Source organism: Tauraco erythrolophus, chromosome 4, assembly GCF_009769465.1.
Source record: "Tauraco erythrolophus isolate bTauEry1 chromosome 4, bTauEry1.pri, whole genome shotgun sequence".
Lineage (NCBI taxonomy): Eukaryota > Metazoa > Chordata > Aves > Musophagiformes > Musophagidae > Tauraco > Tauraco erythrolophus.
Window position 1 is genome coordinate 34,645,795 of NC_141468.1, and position 22,114 is coordinate 34,667,908.

The 22,114-nt window shown below is 40.3% G+C and overlaps 1 protein-coding gene across 2 annotated transcripts in view; it reads right to left on the reverse strand.

Annotated features, from left to right (window-relative positions):
* YAF2 (YY1 associated factor 2) overlaps window positions 1-21,017 on the reverse strand; it is a 30,148-nt gene extending 9,131 nt beyond the window's left edge. Inside the window, exons 1-2 of one of the 2 annotated variants that reach the window (XM_086610686.1) lie at window positions 20,812-21,017; window positions 20,512-20,636 (exon numbers count right to left, since the gene is read on the reverse strand). In XM_086610686.1, the coding sequence (XP_086466812.1) occupies window positions 20,512-20,546 (35 nt within the window). In that variant the 5' untranslated portion in view covers window positions 20,547-20,636; window positions 20,812-21,017. The remainder of the gene's footprint in view (window positions 1-20,511; window positions 20,637-20,811) is intronic. The other variant, XM_086610687.1, reaches the window with a different exon arrangement.
* Window positions 21,018-22,114: the final 1,097 nt, after the last annotated feature.

The window sequence follows — 22,114 nt, forward strand, 5'->3', positions numbered from 1 at the left end:
GTTACTTATGAAGTAAAACAGTAGTGAACTTCACTTTTAACAAGTGAAACTTGTTAAACAGAAGTAGAGAAGGAAAAAAAAAAAATAATTCTTAGCCAACTATTTTAGGAGTTCTCAATTTGTAACAATTTCAATTCCTGAGGGCAAACTAGATAATTTCTATCAGAGTACAGCCGGGAAATTAAGCTTAGAACTAAGTCCTAGGTTTAGAACTTCTTTTTCTAGTACCATAAAACAAATGAGTGACAAAAAATATCTTCGCCACAAGGAACAGAAGTCAGTTAAGACAAAAAAAACCCAGAGAAATCATGTTTGGGAAGATGCACTCAAAATTAATCAAGAGGTTTCACGTGGTTTTGCAGTGACAAGGAATTCCAAACAGTTATTTTATTCCTCCCAATTAAACATCCATCTTTTCATTGTCATTATTTCTATAGCTGTCTATCAGTTATATCTATGTTCCAAAATTTATTCTCTGCTTTGTCATTTCCAGACTTCTTACACGACGCATTCAATGTTTTCAGGTAAAAAAATTGAGAAAAAAAATAAATTCACATCTCTCAACACTGAGAGGGTCTTTCAAGCATTCGATTTTATTTTTTTTTTTCCAGGTACTCAAAGAGGCTACTGAACTGCAACCAAGCACTTTGCAAGGCATGCAGGCTTCAGGAGATAACACCACTCATGAAGCTTTAACCTGATAGAACTGCTGATGATTTAGTAGTAGCTGAATCATGTCATTCAAGCATGAAGAAATTCATACAGAGAAGCTTTCTCGCAGAAAAGATAAATGTAAGAAAAACTATTCCTCTAACAGGAAATTGATTTTGATGATTTGCCAAAATATGACATTTTAAATTACTGGTTTTCAAAACCAGTTAGTTAAAGACTCCTTGTCATAGGCTGCTCCAGATTAAGTAGATACAGACAATTTAACATCACCTTTTATTTCATCGATATATTTATGGTAATCTGCTTTTTGAGCATATCCAAAAGCACCTGAGCTCTTTCTTTGGAAAGAAGCTCTACAAACTTCTGCATTATGATTACAAGCATTTTTGCCTCTACCACTGGGAGTGACTTTACAACTGAACAATCCAGAACTACAGCCAGAAACATTCATAAATACAATACATATTGCTTGGTCAGCCCCTCCAAATTTGGCATTTTTATCTAATAATTTCACTTCAGTCGTTTTAAGTGGAACACTACTGAAGAGAGGCATACACTATCACAAAAGATAAGCTATCAATTCTTTCCAACAGAGGTGAACTTTAGGGTTTAGGCCCTAAACACTGCAGCCAATTCAACAAATTGATTTACTGAGCTTCCAAGAGATCACTAAACATCACAGCTCTGAATATTATGGCTTCTCCTCCTCCATCCTTTAGTCTTTCTTTTCAGCCAATGTTATCTTTCTTCTAAGTTAACATCAGCCATGCTCCTACCTACAGTTCTATTCCAACCTCATCCATTACGGTTTTATTAATGATCTAATTCCAATGTTGCTTTCAAGGCCCTGCATACAAATACTCACAGGCCTCAATCTCCTTTAAAAAATAAGAAAAACTAACATTTTTGGTTTTAAAAAAGCCAGACAGTAACATAAACATTCAGGGATACATTTTTTTGTCTTCCCTACAATTCCCATTAATGCTAAACTATAAGGATGACATCATTTTAACTCTATTCTTCTTGTTGCAGGATGCGATTACATTTTATCTTACAGAATTTGATCTAGCTGCTAGTTTAGAGGGGATATTTACAGAGGCTGCAGAGACTTGTCTAGTTGGGTTTTGTGTGCAGAAACTCATTCAACACTGATGCTCTCAAAGGGAGCAAATATTTAATACTGAGAAGGACAGACTAGTTTTGTTGTTGGCATTCTTAAAAAATAATCTAAAAAAAAAATCTTTATAGCATAGCAATTTACATGCTTAGAGACGAAAAATTCTCATTCAAGAATATACACAGTGCACCAGAGCAAATGATATCTGGAACTTTTGCCTCGGGTCATTTCCCTCTCCCAGAGCTCAACACAACACCTTCCTGCTCATAAGTCATTTTGAACATCTCACAGCAGTACATGCTTCCTTAACTTCCCTCAGCTGGTATTCACCAATAATCTATGTAAAAAGAATTTTAACCAATTCGATATGGTGAATAACTTGATTTCATTACAACAAAGCAGCTCCATTTTGAAAACAGAAATAAACAAAAAAAAAAAAAAAAAATCAATGCACAATACTAACAATCAACATATGCAGCAGAAGTACAGTAAACAGTCACTCCACTCGTGCATCAAACATGCAGACAACCAAACTGGCTTAATGCTGAGGCATCTTGGGCTCTAGCTGAATTTATATATTTTATACAGGGCACAACTACACTTGCACAGCTCTGCTTCTACTGCCATCACAAGTCCATAAAGCAGTCTAATCTCTCCTGCACTACTCAACAGTATAAGCTCAAGTTCTGACAGATCTGAGCCACTTACCAGTCAAACTAGCTCTAGGGTCCATCTGCTACAGTCTGGAAATAAAGAGCATGATGTGGACAACTGTAACAGTTTTTCCATGAAGTAACCCCAAATCTACCTACGTTTCCAGTGAGTCCTGCGTCACCACGACGCACCCCTGCGTGCAGGGTTCGGAGAAGATTCAGCCATTTGGTGCTGCATATTCTGAACGCGCAGAGCCAACCAAGTAAGGCTGCCAAGCGGCACTGTGCAGCCAAGCCAGTAAGACTGCTGAGAGACACAGCACAGAGACATCAACAGCCCAACAGATCAGCCAATGCCTTAGTTTTGATTCAGTGTTAGCCATGCTGGACTTGGACTGGTCCACACAAAACTAGTATCCATAGATCCCAGGACGTATCCTATGCTTTTCTATACAGAAAGCTAGATGGTATAATTAAATCTCTGTGTTGAATATATACACTTTTTCAACATGATATGGGAAAGTGTATTGTCATCTGTAATGCCCCGTCTACAGAGTTCAGGTATTCCGAAGAATAGAAGACATACTCAAAGGCACACTCTTACTTGAAGCTACATCTCCTCTGCTTTGTATATTTTACTACTGCAAAAAGTACTAAAATTACTGTTTCCCAGTCTTAACGGAATGGGTTTAATTAAGGAAATGCTGTCACCTCAGCTTTCAATCCAGCTGAAAGACGTTCTTCCACAGATGACCTGGATCCAGAGCAGTATCTGCCAGACCTTCCATTCAAATATAATCCTCTCCTTGCCTTTCTTCTTCTCAAGTCCATCCACCTTCTGGCTTCTATTCAGACAAAACGCCTTTGCTGGAGGCTTAACACGTGTGGAGTGGCAAATTACCTATTTTGTAAAGCAAGCGCCACGTGCAATGTATCTAAGGACTTTTGGAATACCACATGTCAAGCCAGATGTTTAGGTCTGCTCTTGAGCTCAGGCAACTTTACTTGCCACACTTCTCCTCCAATAACTAGAGCAATATTCTAGTCCAGTTTTACTTACCTACCAACGAGCTGATACAATTCTGTTTTCAAATTCATCTTATTCCCTCATTTCCTATGAAATGACACACGTCTTGCCCCATGCTAGAAATCAGGAAGAAATTTCCTGTAAAACGCTATTCCTTCAGAAGGATGTTATGTGGTAGCTGCCCAATACGGTATTGATCTAGTTTTGGTTCGTGGATTCAAGTTTCTCTTCCAGATACTTAGAAGCTACCTGTTGAATGACAGAAGGATTCAATGAAGCAGATAAGATGTTCATACTACCAAACAGAACAGGTAACTAGTACATACCAGGAATCATTTATTCATCAGAACAGTTCGAACTTTCAGGTTGTTCAGCAACATCTTATATCCTATCATATTTTCATTCCCAGAAAAGAACAGCTCCTGAGCAGGATGAAGTCTGTGGCATTTCTTCAAAATTATTCATCTGCTTTTATGTAGAATCTCTACACGGTATCCCATACATTCCATAATTTCAACTTTGCACACAAATTTTTACCTTTCCTCCACTGTAGAAGATTACCACTTAAAAAAAAAACAAAACCAAAACAAACCCACCACCACGTTTCAGAGACTTTAAGAGGTTTTATTCAAAGGCACCTCTAATCCTTAAGCAGTACCATTTATCTAAACTTCTCTTCCCTGCAGGGAGATGCTGACCTTTTGTTCAAGACAGCAGATTTATCCCTCAAGAAAGAGAGGTTAGAAATATCTGGAACAGAAACCTCACTGATTTTGTCTCGCTCTTGGTCATAAAATCCTTTCCTCAAAAATGAAAAATCCACATTATTCTTTAAATACAAAGTATTCTTCCCTTTGAGGTGATTGAGGAGGACTGAATAAATGCTTCCAAGTTAACAGAAGTTCCCAAATCTTCCACTTCTTGCTGCTTTAAGACCCTCACTGCACAGGACTCATTACAATGAGTCTGGCATGGTTTTGAACATTAGCTCCACTCACACTTCTACAATCCACTTTATCCCACCAGCAAGGCAGGGCAGAACTTATTCTTTGGAAACCAGTAATCCAGTCAATCAGTGCCCTGAATTTCACTCTCCAGGGTTTTTCAAGAATTATCAAAATCACTGTTGTCACAAGGCCTTACAAGCAGTAACTAATCCATTTATACAAGTCATCTTTGGTCAAACTCTTGCAAAGCTGATTGTTAAAAGAACAGGATCAGTTAAAAAAATAAGCAAGCTTTGGCCTTTACAAACTCCACACAGTTTTCTTTATGATATCTCCTTAGGAAAGTCTTGGACTTTATTCCAAAAGCTGCATTATAAACACAGGGTACGCTGATGCACTATGGACTAAACCCAGAATGCTTGTCACAGTTCTGACTAAGGTAGTCGAAACTCTAATAATCAAAGCCAAGTGTTCCCAATTAAGTATCTTCAGGCAACGCCTAAGAGAACAAGTTCAGTCAGCTTCTAGGAAGAAATACCTAGAACTAATCACTATGCATCAGAGAAAGTCAATCAGCTCCTCAAAAAACTGCAAGTTTGCCTGTATCCTACCTTCCTGGCTTACTACTTAGGAAGAACAACTGCATAAAAGCAACCTTCCCCAGTGCAAATCGCGCACTTCTGACAGTCACAAAGGAATATGACTACTACGGTATCGTCACGATATTGCCTCCACTTTCTGTCTGATTAATATCCCTTTGATTTTTCCTCCTATCTTATCTTATATACAAGCTTATGCAACTTCTACTTTAAGTGAAGCTGAAATTCAGCTGGTTTCTATTTGGACAGCTAGAAATTTTTGTTCAAGCACTCATCCTCCCTTTAATTACAGAAGCTTTTCTTTCATTTACCTATAATTACACTGCTTGTGAAGAACCTTTGACAGCTCTGTTGTCCTCTGACTTCCATAAAAAATGTGTCCCATAGATCTATAGAAATATAAATAAAGTGTCATGGATAAGCTGATAGGCAGAAACCAGCTCTGTGCACTCTTAAGCCACTGCAAATGCTCAGTAACTTTGGACAGAAAAAAACTTCACTGTGGAACTTTCCTGCAGGCAGTTCCGACAACAACCTGATGCACAGGAACGTACTATATTACTGTAACAATTCAAACAACATTAAAATTTTAAGACACTTTTCAAAATTACTGCCAAATGCAAGGAAAGCATTTAAGGCATTCTTCTCAAATTCAAAACTAGTAAAACTGGTACCTTCGCCACAGGCTGACCTTCTCGTCAAGTAACGATACGATACTTCAAAGATTAATCACTCTTCCTATGTTTTTTGCAAACCTGCCCTGTCCACTAGTATTCATACTTAAAATCTTCTTGGTTTTGTCCCAAACTATACGCTCTTCTATACGATTCCCAGTATGATAACATCTGATTTTTCAGGTATTCAACCATGCTAGAAAGTTCAGGCACGTCAAATGCAGGTTTACGCTGCCTCCGAGACTGATAAAACTGTTGGATACCTGAAAACAGCATTCGACTCACAGTAACAGATAACGTGTTACAAAAACACTATTACCACAACACAACTAATTTCTGCTTTAATTGTACCTTGTTATCCTCCCTTCAATCCACCTCTTTTTGAGGAGTGTGGCTTCTTTTTGAAATGCAAGCTTTTAGAAGCTGCTATCAAACTCTCCTAGGCTTACTTTGCAACAAATTTAAAATTTCTCACTTAATAGCAAACCTACAGAGGTTGTGTGTGTTACCATAGATTTACATCATTATGAAAAAAATGGCATTCTTCTCTTCTCTAGCACCCTGCAGACTTGCCTGTCTCCTTTCCATCTGCTACTGTGGGGCTTCTGTTTGTTTCTGGCTGAGCTGACTAAGTTAAAATACCCAATGTTTTTTTCAAATGGAATTCTAATTTCAATCAGGTACTAGTACTCCTCCTCCACCAGCTTTTGCTATTCTCTCATCTAGCAAGGATCTCAGAAATGCCTTGTTAACATGCCAGAGTTTTTCCCATCTTCAATTCTTTCAGAATTTGGTAGCAAATTTAATTCTTGTGATAGGAGGTGGATTGAAAGTCTTTAGTCATTTGTATTTCGCAGTGCATTGCCACTGGAAATAAGAGTAATCCCTGATAAGGGAGAAGAGACATTAGAATTAAATTTAGTCATCTCCTCCTTATAACTTCAGCCTTCAAGGAGAAAGTAACAGGATAGGGGCCATTTCCAAAGATCATTTTTTAAAGCATGCTACCCATTCATTAACAGCAAACATGTATTGACTTGTCCGAAGTAAAATACATTCTTGGAAAATTCATAGCATAATTTTAGTATGGTATCTTGAATACAGGGCTATATTTCAGATATCACTACTTAGAAATGCATACCATTGAGACACTTGATATTCTGTATCATTCCTTTGCTTCTTTGTTTTTATATCTTATCATATATTCCTCACCTCCAGACAACATAAACGAAGCCAACCTCATGATGATTAAGACTGTCTCTTCATCTAAATCACATCACATATTACCATTAGATACCTAATCAAATAGTTTTGTAAATATTCCTTCATGAATATCACTTGGCTGGATAATTTCACAAAGCTGTTAAGAGTCTCATACATTGGCTAGTCTAAAACTACATTAAAAACAATTGAAACGGTTTAAAACACTTCCATGAGTGTTTTCAGAAGGCATTTGCAAGACAGTATGAGACCTGAGGTATCAACTCACCAAGGAAAGCCACACATGCTCATTCCATGGAGCCATGCATATAATAAGCCTACAAACCACCCTGCTCAACACTTCTCAGAACTGCCACCCAAACCAAAAAGACAAACTCCTGTAAACCTAATATTAGAGTAAGTACTTCTCTTTTTCTTAAATAATTCCACTTTAAGTGACTCAATTAATAACATGCCATTGTGAACTAAACGAAACTATTGGAAGAAATAAGGTTAGCCCTAATGAAAATCTTCTTTTGCTGATGTTTGAATCATACATGTCTTTTAAAAGTCTAAACAGAATACAGTTAAAAGCATTAAAGTCCTGTTGAGAACAAAGTCAAATGATTCAAATCCTACACTGTTCTTTCATTATTAGACTGGATCATTTCCCAGTACAAATGTACAGGCTTTAAATATCTTATAATTTATTTGAAGATCATTTTCCACTCACGTCTATCCTAAATATTAATGTCTCAAGAAGCTAATAGAAATCTGATAGCCACAGTAATACTCTAATCTCCATTTTTCTAGTTCACAGTCATTACTGAAATCTCAAGAAAAGCTTATCTTTGCATACTTTCTACTTCATCATCATATTCTTGCTAGTCCCTACTCAAATCTCCTTCACCACATGCCCTCATTTCTCTAACTACTGAGGTCCACATTCTCAAGCATATATTAACACAGTAATTGGAGCAATTAATTTAAAAATAAAAATTGTTCCTAATCTCCAAAGCAAGTAGATGTATACAGGGAGTCAGCTAGAAAGATGCATGATTTTACAGTAAACAGCTTTTTAAACTAACAGACAAAAAGAAGGATATGAAAAAGTGGGTTTAGGTAGAAGATTTTCAAGGTGAAAGACTACTCTTCTAACACATATTATTAGGAGAACACCTTCATTTAGGTACAAATGTTTTGAGCAATTCTTACGGCATTTGTTTCAATAACTTTCCAGGGTACAACTATAGTTAAATATTGTAGCAACATTATAGTATCATACGCTTCCTGCATGTTTTCAAAAAGACATTAATTATGCAAAGTTCTAACTGTAACTTTGTAATAGAGCTCAGACAGCTTTTGACTCTGAAGATCACAGGACAGGTTACAACCAGCAGCTTTGGAATGTGACTTTTCCATGATGGACTGATGATGCAGATTTAGACGCCAGAAGGTCTAAACGGCTCCAGAATGAAATACATATATATATATATTTCAAATTCAGTTTCTGTAACAAGTAACACAGTACCTTGAAGTAGAAGTTACTAAGAAGTAATTAACTTTCCTCCCACCCACTGGTTAATTATTTTTAATACAGTTATATCCTTGCCCCCACTCTCATATACTGATAACGAGTTACTTTACAAATATCAAGTAATTAACATTCCCACTTCCTCAGGCATGTTTTCTCTCTTTTTCAGAAGTCTTTCTGCAAAACAGGTTACAATGACACTAGTGATTTTTGCACCTATGCTCCTTTCAGAGTCTCTTTTCCCTCCCACTGTAACTGACTTTAATAACAAATATAAGCAGCTTCACCTAAACAGAGGGAAAAAATTAAACATATACACAGCTACTCCAGTCTTTCTTTTTTGAGCTGACCTCTGCCTGCAAAGAGCTTAAATCAGAGATTGCTTTTTTTTAAAAAAGACTAGGAACCCATGAAAAATGTTAGAAGACCGAGGCCTGTATTTATTTAGGCATTGCAATACCATTGATGGCTTTAAATAAAATAAATGAAACCGAATTTAATTTAGCATCACAATCTTGTTATCATGGCTTACAAATGCACAGGTGAAGAATTCCCTAAGAGTCAAGAAATTGTTACATAATTTTTTACAATAGAGATAGAAATCAATAGAACTGAGACACACATACACGCATTAAGTCATTGCAGTAACTGCCCTCACGTAATAATGCAGACAGTCAGCAGTCAATCTGACACACAGCAAACAGCAGAATCTTATTAAACCTCATGTGAGAAGGCAAAAGTTTAACTCTTACATTTTAGGCCATTCATTCCAGTTTATGCACCAATCTGTATCATCAAGGCGTAAGGACATGCAATCTGGCTATAGAGACACTAAGAAAAACACTCCCTATTTTTACTCTATCAATTTCTCTATCTTTTTCACTGATCCTCCTTCATGCCTCAAGACAACAATGCAGTTTCAAGTGCTAGTTTGACAGTAAATACGTAAAACATGAAATATTTTTTCAAACTTCAATAGTTTGACCATGTCAAACTTCAATAGAGGACTAGTTTTGTCAAATGCAAAACACTCATTCCCAAATAATTAGAGAGAATTGCCATGCATTTCTATACACAAACACACAACAGCTTTTAATATAGCCTTCCACATATTTGCAGCTACAATATTTTGTGACTTTATTTTCTTCCATCAGGCAATTTTTCAACTAATAACTTTGTTTTTTCTAAATTTGATACATAAGAAGAATTTACTTTTTTCATCACATGTATCTTTTAATGGACTATCACATCTACTCCACAAGGTCTTTGTGCAGCACCTTGTGCAACAAGAGATTCTAGTTCTGCCAAAATACCAAGGAAACATTACAGAACACAGGAAACGGCTTTTTCAACTTACTAAAGGAAAAAAAAAAAAGATTCATTTCTGCATAAGCACATCAGTGATTATTTAAAGCAAATGGGAGATCATCGGGAACACTGTAGAAGTATTGCAAACACTGTGGCCAATTAGAGCTTGCAAACTGTGGTCTACACAGAAGCTAGCAGCTCACATAATGATGCTGCTCCTGATTCCTAGCAGTCAAAGTCACATTAAGAAAAGCAAAAAGTATTTCCTATTACCAGTTCTTGTAACGCAAGTACAATAGTTGCTAGCAATTAAATTAAATCACTAGTAGGAGAAGCAGTCTTGGGATTCTGACACAGATCAGCTCATCCTCCTTCAGTCATCATACTCTATTAAGCTATCATAGAATAAAAACTATCAGATTAAACTATGTTTAGCTTGCTGTGTCACATGAATATGCTCACGCTAATCACCACACAAAGCCATCTTGTGAGAAATGAGTCTTTATTTCTACACTGAAGCAGTTCATGATTAAACGCATCTTCAACATCGATAATTTACGTTGTTATCCAAAACTATTTTTTCTCATTACTATCACTTCTGTCACATCCCAGAGTGTTAACAGTACATTACGCTGCCTCTGCAAATAATACAGCTGAATAGTTATGACAGTGCAAACAATGGAGCTCATGGTCTGTATGGGAAAACCTAACACAGACCCATATGCATATTGCAGAGCTACAATGCAATTGCTACACATCTTATGTGGATTTTAATTCTAGCTTTCAGACAGCTCTGATTTCCAGCACCTTCATATTCCTCACTGTTTTACAGCGTGAATCATTTACTTGGAATTCATCCATTCAGTGCATTTCTAGCAATTTTTTCTTCCCATAAAAGCTGATTCAATTAGAATAGACTTACAAGATCCATACAGTTTTATCAGTCACTGTAGAAATGTGCAGAAAACTACCCCTTGAGGCAGTGTCCCTATTTAATCATTCCCTTAAAGGGAATGCCCTATTTTCCAGATGACATTTAACAGATGAGGCCAGCAAGTCTCCTGAAGACAACTGGTACGCTGCACAACAGTCTGCCCTAAGAAGAGATATCCCTATCAGGACCTTTAGAATACCCACATTCATCTTCATGGACAGTTTTTAAAGCAGCCATCAAACGTTACTTTTCCATCAACCAATTTTAATGCTTCAACCTCTTGCAGACTGTTAGAAATTCTTCCCCATATGCCACAAACTAGTTCACCAATGCTCAGCATAAGTGATAGCTACATTGAAAATATCTTTTTTGAGAAACATATGGGTATAACCAATTTATGTTTCCTAGATGAGAATGTGCTACATATGAGCAGGGGTCAGGAAGCCCAATTTCCTTAACAACATCCCCTGAGGAGGTAGTATCTGGGAGTCTGCAGAGAAGGCAGTGATTACAGCATTTCAGACCCCTAGATCCTTGAGATTCATGGGGACATGACCTCTCCCAACTTCCAATCCCACAAAGGACTGGATCCTCCAGGCTGCTTCTCTGTCCCTTTCCTGTAAACTGTGATGCTTCTCATACTTATGCAAAAAACACATGCAAAACATGACGTTCATACTAATGCAGCAGAACAGTTACTGTTGCACAAAATGGAGTGAACACTGGCACAGCTAGTTTTGTGAGCAAAGAGGAAGGAGCTTGCTTCTGACCTATCTTATTTGTTCTGCGCTGCAAGTGTGATCTTCCTAGAAGGCTGCAGGCATGCTAGAAACTTCTTCCATTCAGAGCCAGCTCCACAAAGATGTCCACCTTAAGTAGGGGAAAAGATTACACACTTTACCAAGAAAATCAAGTCTCCGTAATGCTTTCCAGAAAAGAGATATATTAATAGAAAAAGACGCCACAATAATCATCAGCCCCTCACCTTTTCTTTTTCCCTTCTTAATCAATTACAGAACTTCTAGCTCATGACCCTAATCATGGAATTCAATGATACCTGTAAGAAACTTTCTTTTCACTGAATGTGTCAAATCCACTTTTTTTCAGCTTTTACAGTTAGGAACTCTATTTTTAAAGTAAATTTTAAACCCCCTACTCATTCGCACACTTTTTTTCTACCAAGCACTGTCATTTGAACTATGCAGTTCAAATAAAATATATTCAAGCATTACAGAGAAGTTTAAGATAAGTCCCAAACTTCCAGTAAATTAGAATGGGAAAATTTTCAATTGTTCATTTCCTGCCCACTCCCCAACTCCTAAGAAAACAAGAAAAAACTTGTAGCAGACCTCAAGGTCATATCTTGTAGTCTTCAATCTGACTTCTGATGGAAAGTTTGCCAGCCAAAAAACCTACCAACAACATTCTGCAGCTGAACTCTCCAAGTTCAAGCCTGCTCTACATCAACGTACCACATACCAGTGGAATGCACTTCAGAGAGTACAGACAATCCTCAGGATCTCTCTGTCCCACTTACACCAGGATAAGCTACTGCATGAAAGCATAAAAAATGAATGCTTAATATTTATTCCACTAGCCTACTTTGAAAGTATTTTGTAGCTGACTGATTCAGCCAACAAGACAAGACATCATTTGATACTCTGAGAAATTTTCTGCAAAACATACTGTCCTAACTTGACTTTCAAAATGAAAAGTAGACACTTGTATCAAGTTTTAAACAGGTACAGGCCTAGCGGCTGTCCACAACAGAAAAGGAAAGTTGTCATGGGGCAGAAAAATGCATCTTCTCGTCACTCTACAGGTGATACAAGACCTTCTTCTTACCAGCTAGACTTCTCTTTTAACATACTTAATCTATTGCAGGTGTTTATTCAAATCCCGGTAGGTTTAGACCAGGACAGTTAATCATTTTCCCTAGAAAAGAGGCAATGAGCAAGAATACCACTGGTGGCACTAAAAACAAAGATGACATTTCCTTTCCTGCTCCCCCCCCCCCCCCCAAAAAAAAAAACAAACAACAAGCTGAACACATCGAAACACACACTGCTTATGCCCCCAAAGGAAAGTATTTAATCCTGGAAACGGAAAGAAAGAAATATATCCATTGTCAAACACGGAAAGAAAGCAAATACCAAATGGCATAAAGGCTTCTTTGCTTCAGTCTCTACACAAAAGTTTAATTCCATATAACCAGATTAAACAAGGGGATGGAGTACTAGTTAAAATAAGAAACAGACCGGGCTACTGAATGTTATATATGGCAGTCAACAGCATTTAATGAAATTCACCCTCAGAAACATATTGTTTAGAGAACTATAGGAAGATGGAAGGAGTCATCAAGTACTGCAGAAGAGAAAAAGAAAAAAAGAAAAGTAAAAGAGAAATCAGAAGATGTGTAAGTAAAAATGCAGGAAGTAGTAGATGACTCAGCCTAACTCGAATTTCAGAAAGATACTAGAGCGAAATTATTGAACAACTGAGAGCTCTATCCTTTACGACAGAGACAATTGGCTTGACACAGTCTAGTTTCTCTCTTAATGGACCAATTGTCCTAGTGACTAGGAGAAAAGCATACATGTCCCAAGTCTTTGACATGGGACACAATCAAAAAATACATTCTTCCACTCTAGCTAGACTAGGACTGGACAAAGTTGTGCAGAATGCAGTTCAAAATTAGGGTTGTTTTGTTTGTTTTTAATAGTTCTCAACCACCAGATGTAGATGTAGGACAGCATTTATAGCAAGATTCTACAGGTATGCTATTTAATATTCTTAATCATGCTTTGGACAAAGGAACAAGAAATAGAACAAGCAAACAGCACCAAGCTGAAAGGTGGTAAGCTCTATCTGCCAAGACATCCTGAGTTATGATGACTCAAAAACCAGAACAATGAAATCCAGAAAGACAGCATAAGGCACCACGACTGTATAAAAACCAGCCCTACTTAAGTAACAACAGGACACAAAGGACACCAGATTGAGCGGATCAAGCAGGTCTCACGGCATGGAGAAGCCGACCTCATGATACTATTGCACAAAAGGAAAATGCTCATTCAGGCAGGACCAACACCAGATATTATAATTTAGCAGGACTCTGGAAAGGCACAAGCCCACTAAACCTTACACTAGAAATTACTCAGCTGAAGGTCTGTCCTCGTTCTGGGCTACTACCAGTTTCTGTAAGAAAGACTTAGTGAGAAAATGGGTGAACGTGGAAACTATAACCCAATAACCAAAGAACTACAAATACAGTTGGTGATCATTGGGGATAGGGGGAATACAAATCAACTTATCTTACTGAACAGAAAGGTTAGATATTTGGAAAAATACCAAGGGTAAAAAGCACTATAAATAAGCTGTCTAAAGGGGTTACAGTCTCCTTCACCAAAGGCTTGTTAGGACAAACATTATGTTAGAAGTTGTCCAGGTTTACTGATCCTCTTTCAGTATGGGAGAGGGTCTAACTCACTGGAAGACCTTTTCATTCCAAGTTCCTAGGGCAACGCAGGTAAGCTAAATCAGACATTGTTAGCCTCCTTAGAACCATCCCTACAATGAACCCAAACATATTCAAAGCTTTTACTACTTTAGTAACTGAGGAAAACAAATGCTAATCTATTTTGCTTGGCTTTGGTACAATTCAGTTAAACAAGCCATTCTGAACTGTCAGAACCAAGCTCAGTCCTTGCAGTGCCCATTAACAAAGTTGTCATTCTAACAAGTGTATCTCCTAAATCCATGATCAGATCTGAGATCTTGGAAATGGAGACCTAAGAAGTTTTTCTTTCCTGTTCAGCAGCTCTGACATCATTAGTTATTACAGGAGGGGAAGAGAGAAAGTTTACAGAAAGTGATAGGTTTCTTTCTGCTTGATGTTTGTTTCTTCAATTACACAAGGTATATACACAAAGAAGGTCAAGTCACAGTGACAGCTACCTAAATGTCTGGCCAAAGATGATGCTGATATAACTATTATTTTCAACATGGTGCAAAAAAAACCCAACTAAACTAGGTTTAAATCAACTATCAAAGTTGGATCAAACAGGCTTTACTGGGTCTTAGCCCAATATCGAATGAAATACTATTCATTTTGTTCTGGGAAGATTGCATTAAAAGAGGGAAGTGCGGGGGAAAAAAAAAAAGCTCAGCTATAATTGACATTAGGAAAGTTCAGAAAAATACCCGAACAAACATAAACCAAAAATACCAAGCTCATGCTTAAAAAAAAAGCACATTTTTTCATGAGCTGTTTAGAGTAATGGATTAAAATACCTGTCAGATTCAAAACTACAAAGATTTAACAACAGAATTAACCTTAAAAAAAAAAAACACAGAAAAAACCTCACAAAACCAACTACTTATGTAGTCTTTCTAAATATAAGCTTTGTCTTATTTTTGATTGGCTGCCCATTGCATTCTCTATCGCCCAGACAAGCTACACCTATCAACAGCATCTAACAGAGTCACTCCAATCAATAAAATTGCTGCATCGTTTCATACGGAAAACAAAACCTCATTCAAGTTGATGCGTGCAAATTCTTAAGTTTTCACTATTTGTTTCAGTGAAATAATTCCTAAATAAATTCCTAAATAATTCCAAGGTTAGTTTTAAAAATTCTTTTAAAATAAGACTGAAAGTCAGAATGACTAGACTACCTGATGGCTATCTACAGAGCAAAAGAAAACTATTTTTCATGCTGCTCTCATAATTTATATTTAAGCTAAAACATAAAACTTGTCATACAGAGCTTGGACGGAATGGATTATGTATGACTTTCCACTCCCTTCATTCCTGCAACTATTTCCTTCTCCAAACTACCACAAGTAAGGAACAGCTCTTCAGTCTGTCAAGCTTGATTCAGCCATGTATTTGTAAAATCACCATGACAGGCGGTTCTTCCTCTTTTCTCCTTCACAACCTTCCCCCTGACACGCGCATGCGCCATGTGGAAGGCAGAAGAGGAGTCCTTAACAAGCGTTTGTAAAACAGACATGTTAACCAGATTACAACAAGAGAAGCACACACCAACTCTGTCCTCAGCAGTACTGCATTCAACAGAAATACAAATACCAGATTCGGTAAATGTACTGATCTGTGCTTATAAACATCCAGATGGTAACTGACTAAACAAATTGCACATATTTTCTGAAGAAAAATGACCTTGATATCCAAGTGAAAATTAAACATTTATTTATCCTTCTCAAAGCATAAAACAAACTCATGACAGCTTCAAGTAGAGACCTGTATCTCATATACACGAGATTGTCAGACATGCTTATAAAATACAGGCACATATTGAATGGCCACACTCAGGCACAATCAAGGAGCACAGACCAACTCTCAAGCAAACATACAAAGATGGTATCTCAATTCCTTATACTTCAGACTCTTCTGTCTGGTATGATTTAAAGTTGGCAAAATTTGTACCTCGGGCTGAGAGAAAAGGAATGATTCAGTAATGGAGATCAATAGGGCACAGGACACGGAAGCCATGCCCTCTTTCTGCTGGTTATATATGTCTCTACTTCAGCAGTACAGGATGTTAAGAGGTATACGTCCCAAATTCACAGAAATTCATCCTGACTTGAGATGACCTTCTCATTCTGGCTACAAATTTCAGGGGCTATTTTATGTAAATGATATTGCATACAGGAGCACAGTCAACATGTGTATCTGAGAGGGATCTAAAAAATATTTTAAAATAATGACTTCACAGAAGTCAGTTGTACTTATCTCCTTATTCTCTATCCTTCTTTCCCCTTGCCAAAGAAAAATACTTTCGGCTTGAATAGTGTGCACTAAGTCTCATAGATTCACAGGTAAGATTAAGTTTTTACTGAATTCAAAGCAAGCAATAAAATTCTAAAAAATAAATTCAAATAAAACTATAACAAGCATAAAGTAGTCACATCCTCGTGCAACAATCCTTCTCCTATTATTAGGTACGAGAATACTATTAGTAAAAATATCTGTTGGAATTCTGCCTGTTTTCCTAAGTCAAAAATCATAGAATGCTATCAACTTTGGAAAAAGGAAACTGATCATGTATCCCTGCCCCTCTTTTTTCCTTTATTTACACAGCAAAGTATCACTCCAAGCATTTCAAAGTTTAAAAAGCTGGATTTGCAGTTCCTCCTGCAGCTCTCACTGCACTCCCCCGGATGCTTATCCTTCATACTGAATGGAGAAGTGGCTTGTCATAGCACGGAAAAAAGAACTGGATCCTGCAGTTACAGACCAGACCGCAGTATGCATGCAAAAAAAAAACACATTAAGAAAAGCACAGTGACAGGAAATTTTAAATCTGGATGCTGCCACTAACCGAATAACAAGAGTGTTAATATGAGCTGAAGAAGATGGAGCAGAGAGGTGATGGAGCAGTCACACAGCCTCCTCTTGCGTACTTCCCAGCAAGACTGGAACTCTGAACCTTCAGCTTTGTAACACATCTAAATTACAATGACTAATTGTGTTAGCTGGCAAGAAAATGAAAAGCATGACCCAAACATCTGTTGAAGGACAGACAGGCTGGGAGCAAATACTTGCTGCAGTAAGGTCTGTCCAGGGATCCAGCCCAATTCTGAAGGTCGACCAGTATTGGTGTACTTCTGATTCAGATACTGCCATGAAGAGCAGAAGAAAGGAAAGAAAGAAAAGAAACGGTAGTGTGCCCATGGAGGCAACTTTCTTTCACCAAAGCAGTAATTGCGAGAGTCAGACCAAATCCGGCCACCCCACTATAACCTCCCCAGAAGCCAAGTAATTCCCTTCTGGGTTTTCACATAATATCATTGCCACGCTGCTTTTACAGTGATGCCAGTCTGGGCCTTTTCAGTGTTCTAGTAATTACTTTACTTTTTTGTACAACACAAGTAACAGAGGCGGACTGATGATTTTCAAGTGTTTACGTCTCAGCAAAACTTGAACAATTTCATGGGGCAAGGAAATCAAACCACTTATTTAGCCTAAGGACTCTTCCTCTTGCCAAACTTCAATGGCTTTTGCAAACAACAGAGCTTCTCAAAGAGATCATACAACTTCTTTATAATGGAAACTATTAAACAACCTAAATACAGAGTTCGTTACCAGTTCCCTCTGTAACACAGTGCACTGGGGTTCCATTCAGCACTCCTTACTCATGCTTCTAATGAACTTCAGCAGATTTGTCCAAGTAAGGAATGATTATTACAGCCCTAGGTTCCTTACATTTATACAACATCTTTCATCTAGAAAGATTTCAAAATGTTTTAAAGGTCACGTATAGAAAATTACTATATTCAGTACAGTCTCCTATCAAGAGGAACATAGTAATTTCTCAGTACCCAAGCAACAGTACAGAACAATTTAGGTTAGAAAGTAAATAAAAAAGTCATGTCTACAGGGAGAATTCAGATCCTCAGTGACGTTACCAAATTAAAGTCTGGCAAGGGTTCTACAGTAAAAGGTACAGGGATTTCCAACTGGCAGATAGGATCTTAGTTTTACATTTGACTCACGGCACATCTAACTGGCACCACGCTGGGGCACTCCTTTAGTACTAACCCTAAGAAAAGAAAGCCACCTTGGGAATTGTTTACACCACTTCCCGCAGCAGCCAGAATTTCCCATCCAAACACAGCTTGGTTTAACCATTCAAGGTGATATTGCCACGGTCAAAGTTAATTTAACTCCAGGATCCAGTCTGCTTTGAAAAATTAGTCTAGAAGCATATTAAAAATAATCGAGAAGTCATAAGAATTATTTTCACTAATCTTAACAATTCCACCAGTTGTTAAAGATCATAATCCATGTCTAGCCTCTGGCATAAAACATAATTCTTCCAGAGAGAAAATTATTCAACAGTGAAAACACCCACAAACCCTACCTCACACCTGAAATATTTCTGTAAAGTTAATTGTACACGATTAGTATAAAACTTACACAACTGTTTTAATCAACTTTGCACCTAATTTCCAGTGGCGTTCAAAACCACTAAACTTATCTATGATTGCCTGTTTTCTATCTGCAAATTTGGTCACATTTAGTGAATTTTAACATGCGGAAGCAGACGTTAAACCTTCCACCACAAAGAAACAGATTTCTCTGAACTAAAAAGCCAGTGCTTCACACTGTCTTACAGACAAAGCTCTCATTGGTAAAAAAACACAGTAGAAATTTTGAAGTAAGAACCATTGCATACCAAGAGCTGTACTGAGACATCAAGTTAATCTAACAATAAGCTTTAAAATGGAGAACTGAAAAAAAAAAAAACCCAAAACATGCATTCACAGTGTCCTCAAAACACCACAGTATTGTTATTCTGACCAACATTGATGAAAAACATTTTGTTGTATAGGCAGTACAAACAAATGTTTTAACAAGGCCCCAATTCCATCTCTTGGACTCCAACTCCTTAAAAAAAAAAAAAATAAATAAATCCACCCAAATGGCCTTTTGTGTCTCTTTGGCCCCCTAATGATTCTCTCTGTAGACACAAAGGTCTACTTACTAGCTCAAACCTAATTTCAGAATTGGGGCCTAGAACTGCCTGGCCTAAAACCTCAACCTGTATTTATCTCACGCCATGTGTAAATCCTGGACTTTGCCAACATGTGAAAAATGCAACCCACTTAAACCTTAGGGGAAAAAGAAACTCATAAACCTACTCAGCTAAACCTTGTTTCAGAGTTTAAGTAGAGAAACAAAAATCAATGTATATCAACTAAAGCTCTGCATACCAGATCACTGTGGGGGAGAAAGGGGGGAAGGGAGAGACATTTTGTTGCTAAAATATTAAAAAAGTTATGAAATATTCAAGCAGGGAAAAAAGAAAGCAATGATAATATTGGTTTCAGGACTGCTGATTTTTTTCCACTTTTTTGTGGGTTTTTTGGTTTGTTTGCTTGTGTTAAGTTTTAGTGCTTTTATCCAACTCAGTTTCCAATGCAACGAAACACAATTTTAAATTGGCTTTGCCTATCAAACTGACGGGAGGTTAAAGAGACTTTATTCACGCTGTTTTAAAGATTTTGCATTCATTATTTCACCAGTATTGTTTTGCTGAATATTACTGATCCGTACACGTCTATCTGTGATACAAACACAATGCCATTGTTGGAACTGGAAACCACACTATACGTGACAGATGCAACTCCTCTCAGTGCATTTACTCACTGATTTCCTTGGTTGATAAATAAATAAATAATACATAAAACTAACTCGTATTCAAAACTGAAGTTATGACAAGTCCTTTCAACATCCTTGTGGCTTTCAAAAGTCTAGGAAACCAACTCTAGAAATAAAGATGAATCTTCTCTGCCAGGTAATCACACCCAACCTTGCACTTAGCAGTTTCAAACACGTAACATTTGTTGCAAGTCACATTCAGCACTGCTTCCACCCACATCCAGAAGGTAACTGCTGCTTTTTGACAGGATTGCAACTTTTATTGCCGCTTCAACTTCTCTGGCTGACGGGATTAACCCATAGGTACGACAACCACAACAAAGGATTCTTTAGCAATATTCTCTCCAGCTGGCACGCAACGGCTCCAAGCGCGCTCCTCTTGGATTTATAAAAAGCCTCCGCTCCCCAAGCAATAACCTCCCAAGGGTTATTACTATCCATCCCTCAGCCCGGGTCACATTCAGCGGGGAGCCCCGGGCCGGGGGGGACCATCCCCCGGCCCGGGGCTCCCCGCTGGACATGACCCGATTCCTGTCACAGCCGCCCTCCCTCACACCCCGGAGAGACGGGAGGCCGCCCAACGCCTCCGTCCCCGCCCCCCCCCCCCCCTCGACTCCCACCATCGCCTCCGCTTTTCCCCTTCGCCGCCGGCGACCCACCGTGTGGAGGTGCCCTTCCTCACGTCGCACATCATGCACTTGAAGGCCTCGGCGCTGTTGCGGAAGGTGCAGACGCTGCAGTCCCATAGCCCTCGTCCGAGGAGGGTTTCGGCTGCCGCTTCGGCCTGCGGAGACACACGCGCGCCAGGGGCAACACCGGGCGCGACGCCCTCACGCGCCCCGCCTCCTCCTCCTCCTCCCCCCGGGGCGCCCCGCCGGCCGCCATCGCCGCCGGCTCCGCGCACCCGGCCGCCGCGGAGAGGGCCCGCGGAAAAGAGGAGGCGCCGCCGCTGCCCCTACCTGGTCGGGCTCTTCTTGTCTCCCATGCCGGCTCCAGACGCGTCCCCGGCCCGGCCCCGGCGCGGCCCTTTGTGTGTTTGTCAATAAGGAGGAGCACGGGGAGGCGGGGGGTCTCTCGGCTCTAACGGGGACCCGGAGAGGAGGAGCCGCCGCCGCAACCTCCAGCTGTCGGGGAAACTCCTGCCGCCGCCGCTGCCCCCTCCCCGCTCACGTGTCCCCCCGCCGCCAACCAGCGGCCGCCCGCAGGCCGCGGCGCCCCGCGGGCCGCGCACGGCGGCAGGTTCGCAACCGCCGGCGGCTCGGGCGCTGCGAGCCGGGCGGCGGCGGGGCCGGGGCGCCGCGGGGGCTGCTGGGGGCTGGGGGCAGCGGGAGGCGGGAGGGGAGGAGGCGCGGCGGGGCGGGGCGCCGGGAGCCGCGGCTCGGCGGCGGGTCCGTTGCCGAGGAGGGCGGCGCGGCGGTGGCGGGAGGAGGCCGGCGCCGAGGGGCGGCCCGGCGGTGGTTGGCGTGCGGGCGCTCCGCGGCCTTTGTCCCGCCGGGGAGCGGGGACAGGCTGCCCTGCGGGCATGGCGGCCTTCCGCCTGCCGGGGCGGTGTCGGGGTAGGCCGGGCGGGCCGCGGCGGCCTGGCGGGCTGAGCGGTCGGGGGCGGAGGTGGCTGCCCCGCGGCTCCCCGCCGGGTGGAACCGGCGGCCGGGGCCCATCTCGGAAGCCGCGGCCGAGGGAGGGCCGTGGGGAGGCGGCGGCCCCTGCGCAGCCCTCAGCCGGCGCAGCCCGGGCGGCAGGGACCGGGGACGAGGGTAGAGGGTAGAGCCGCGGAACCGGCGGCGGGGCCGTCCCCGACGGGGAGGCGTGAGGCGGTGCTGGGCAAACGAGCTGACGGGGAGTGCGAGTGATTTAAACTGGCCTGCACGGCTCTACCCTGGAAAACCCTTTTTTTGTTATCACCTGCTATTGCTTGCGATAGCGTCTAGATCGCCGCCTTCTCCTTCCCGAAGAAATTGCTGCAGGCTGTACTCTACAGTCAGAAAAAAAACTAAACACGAGTTTCTGCTTAGAAACCCTGGTCCGAAGCAGCCCGTTAGCCTGACGGATGGAGAACGGGATGGGTACCTAGACAAAACCAGGAGAGAGCGGTGTTACCTAGTGCCCTGTGCAGCGCCGTGCTTTTGCACTTAAAAGCTTACAACAAGTGCAACGTGGTTCACATGCAGCATAGCAACACTAAACAGGACACTGGTGTCATTACCTGTATTATCCTAGTGCACAGGAGCCCCAGTACAGACTAGGTTGCCATTTTGCAAGATG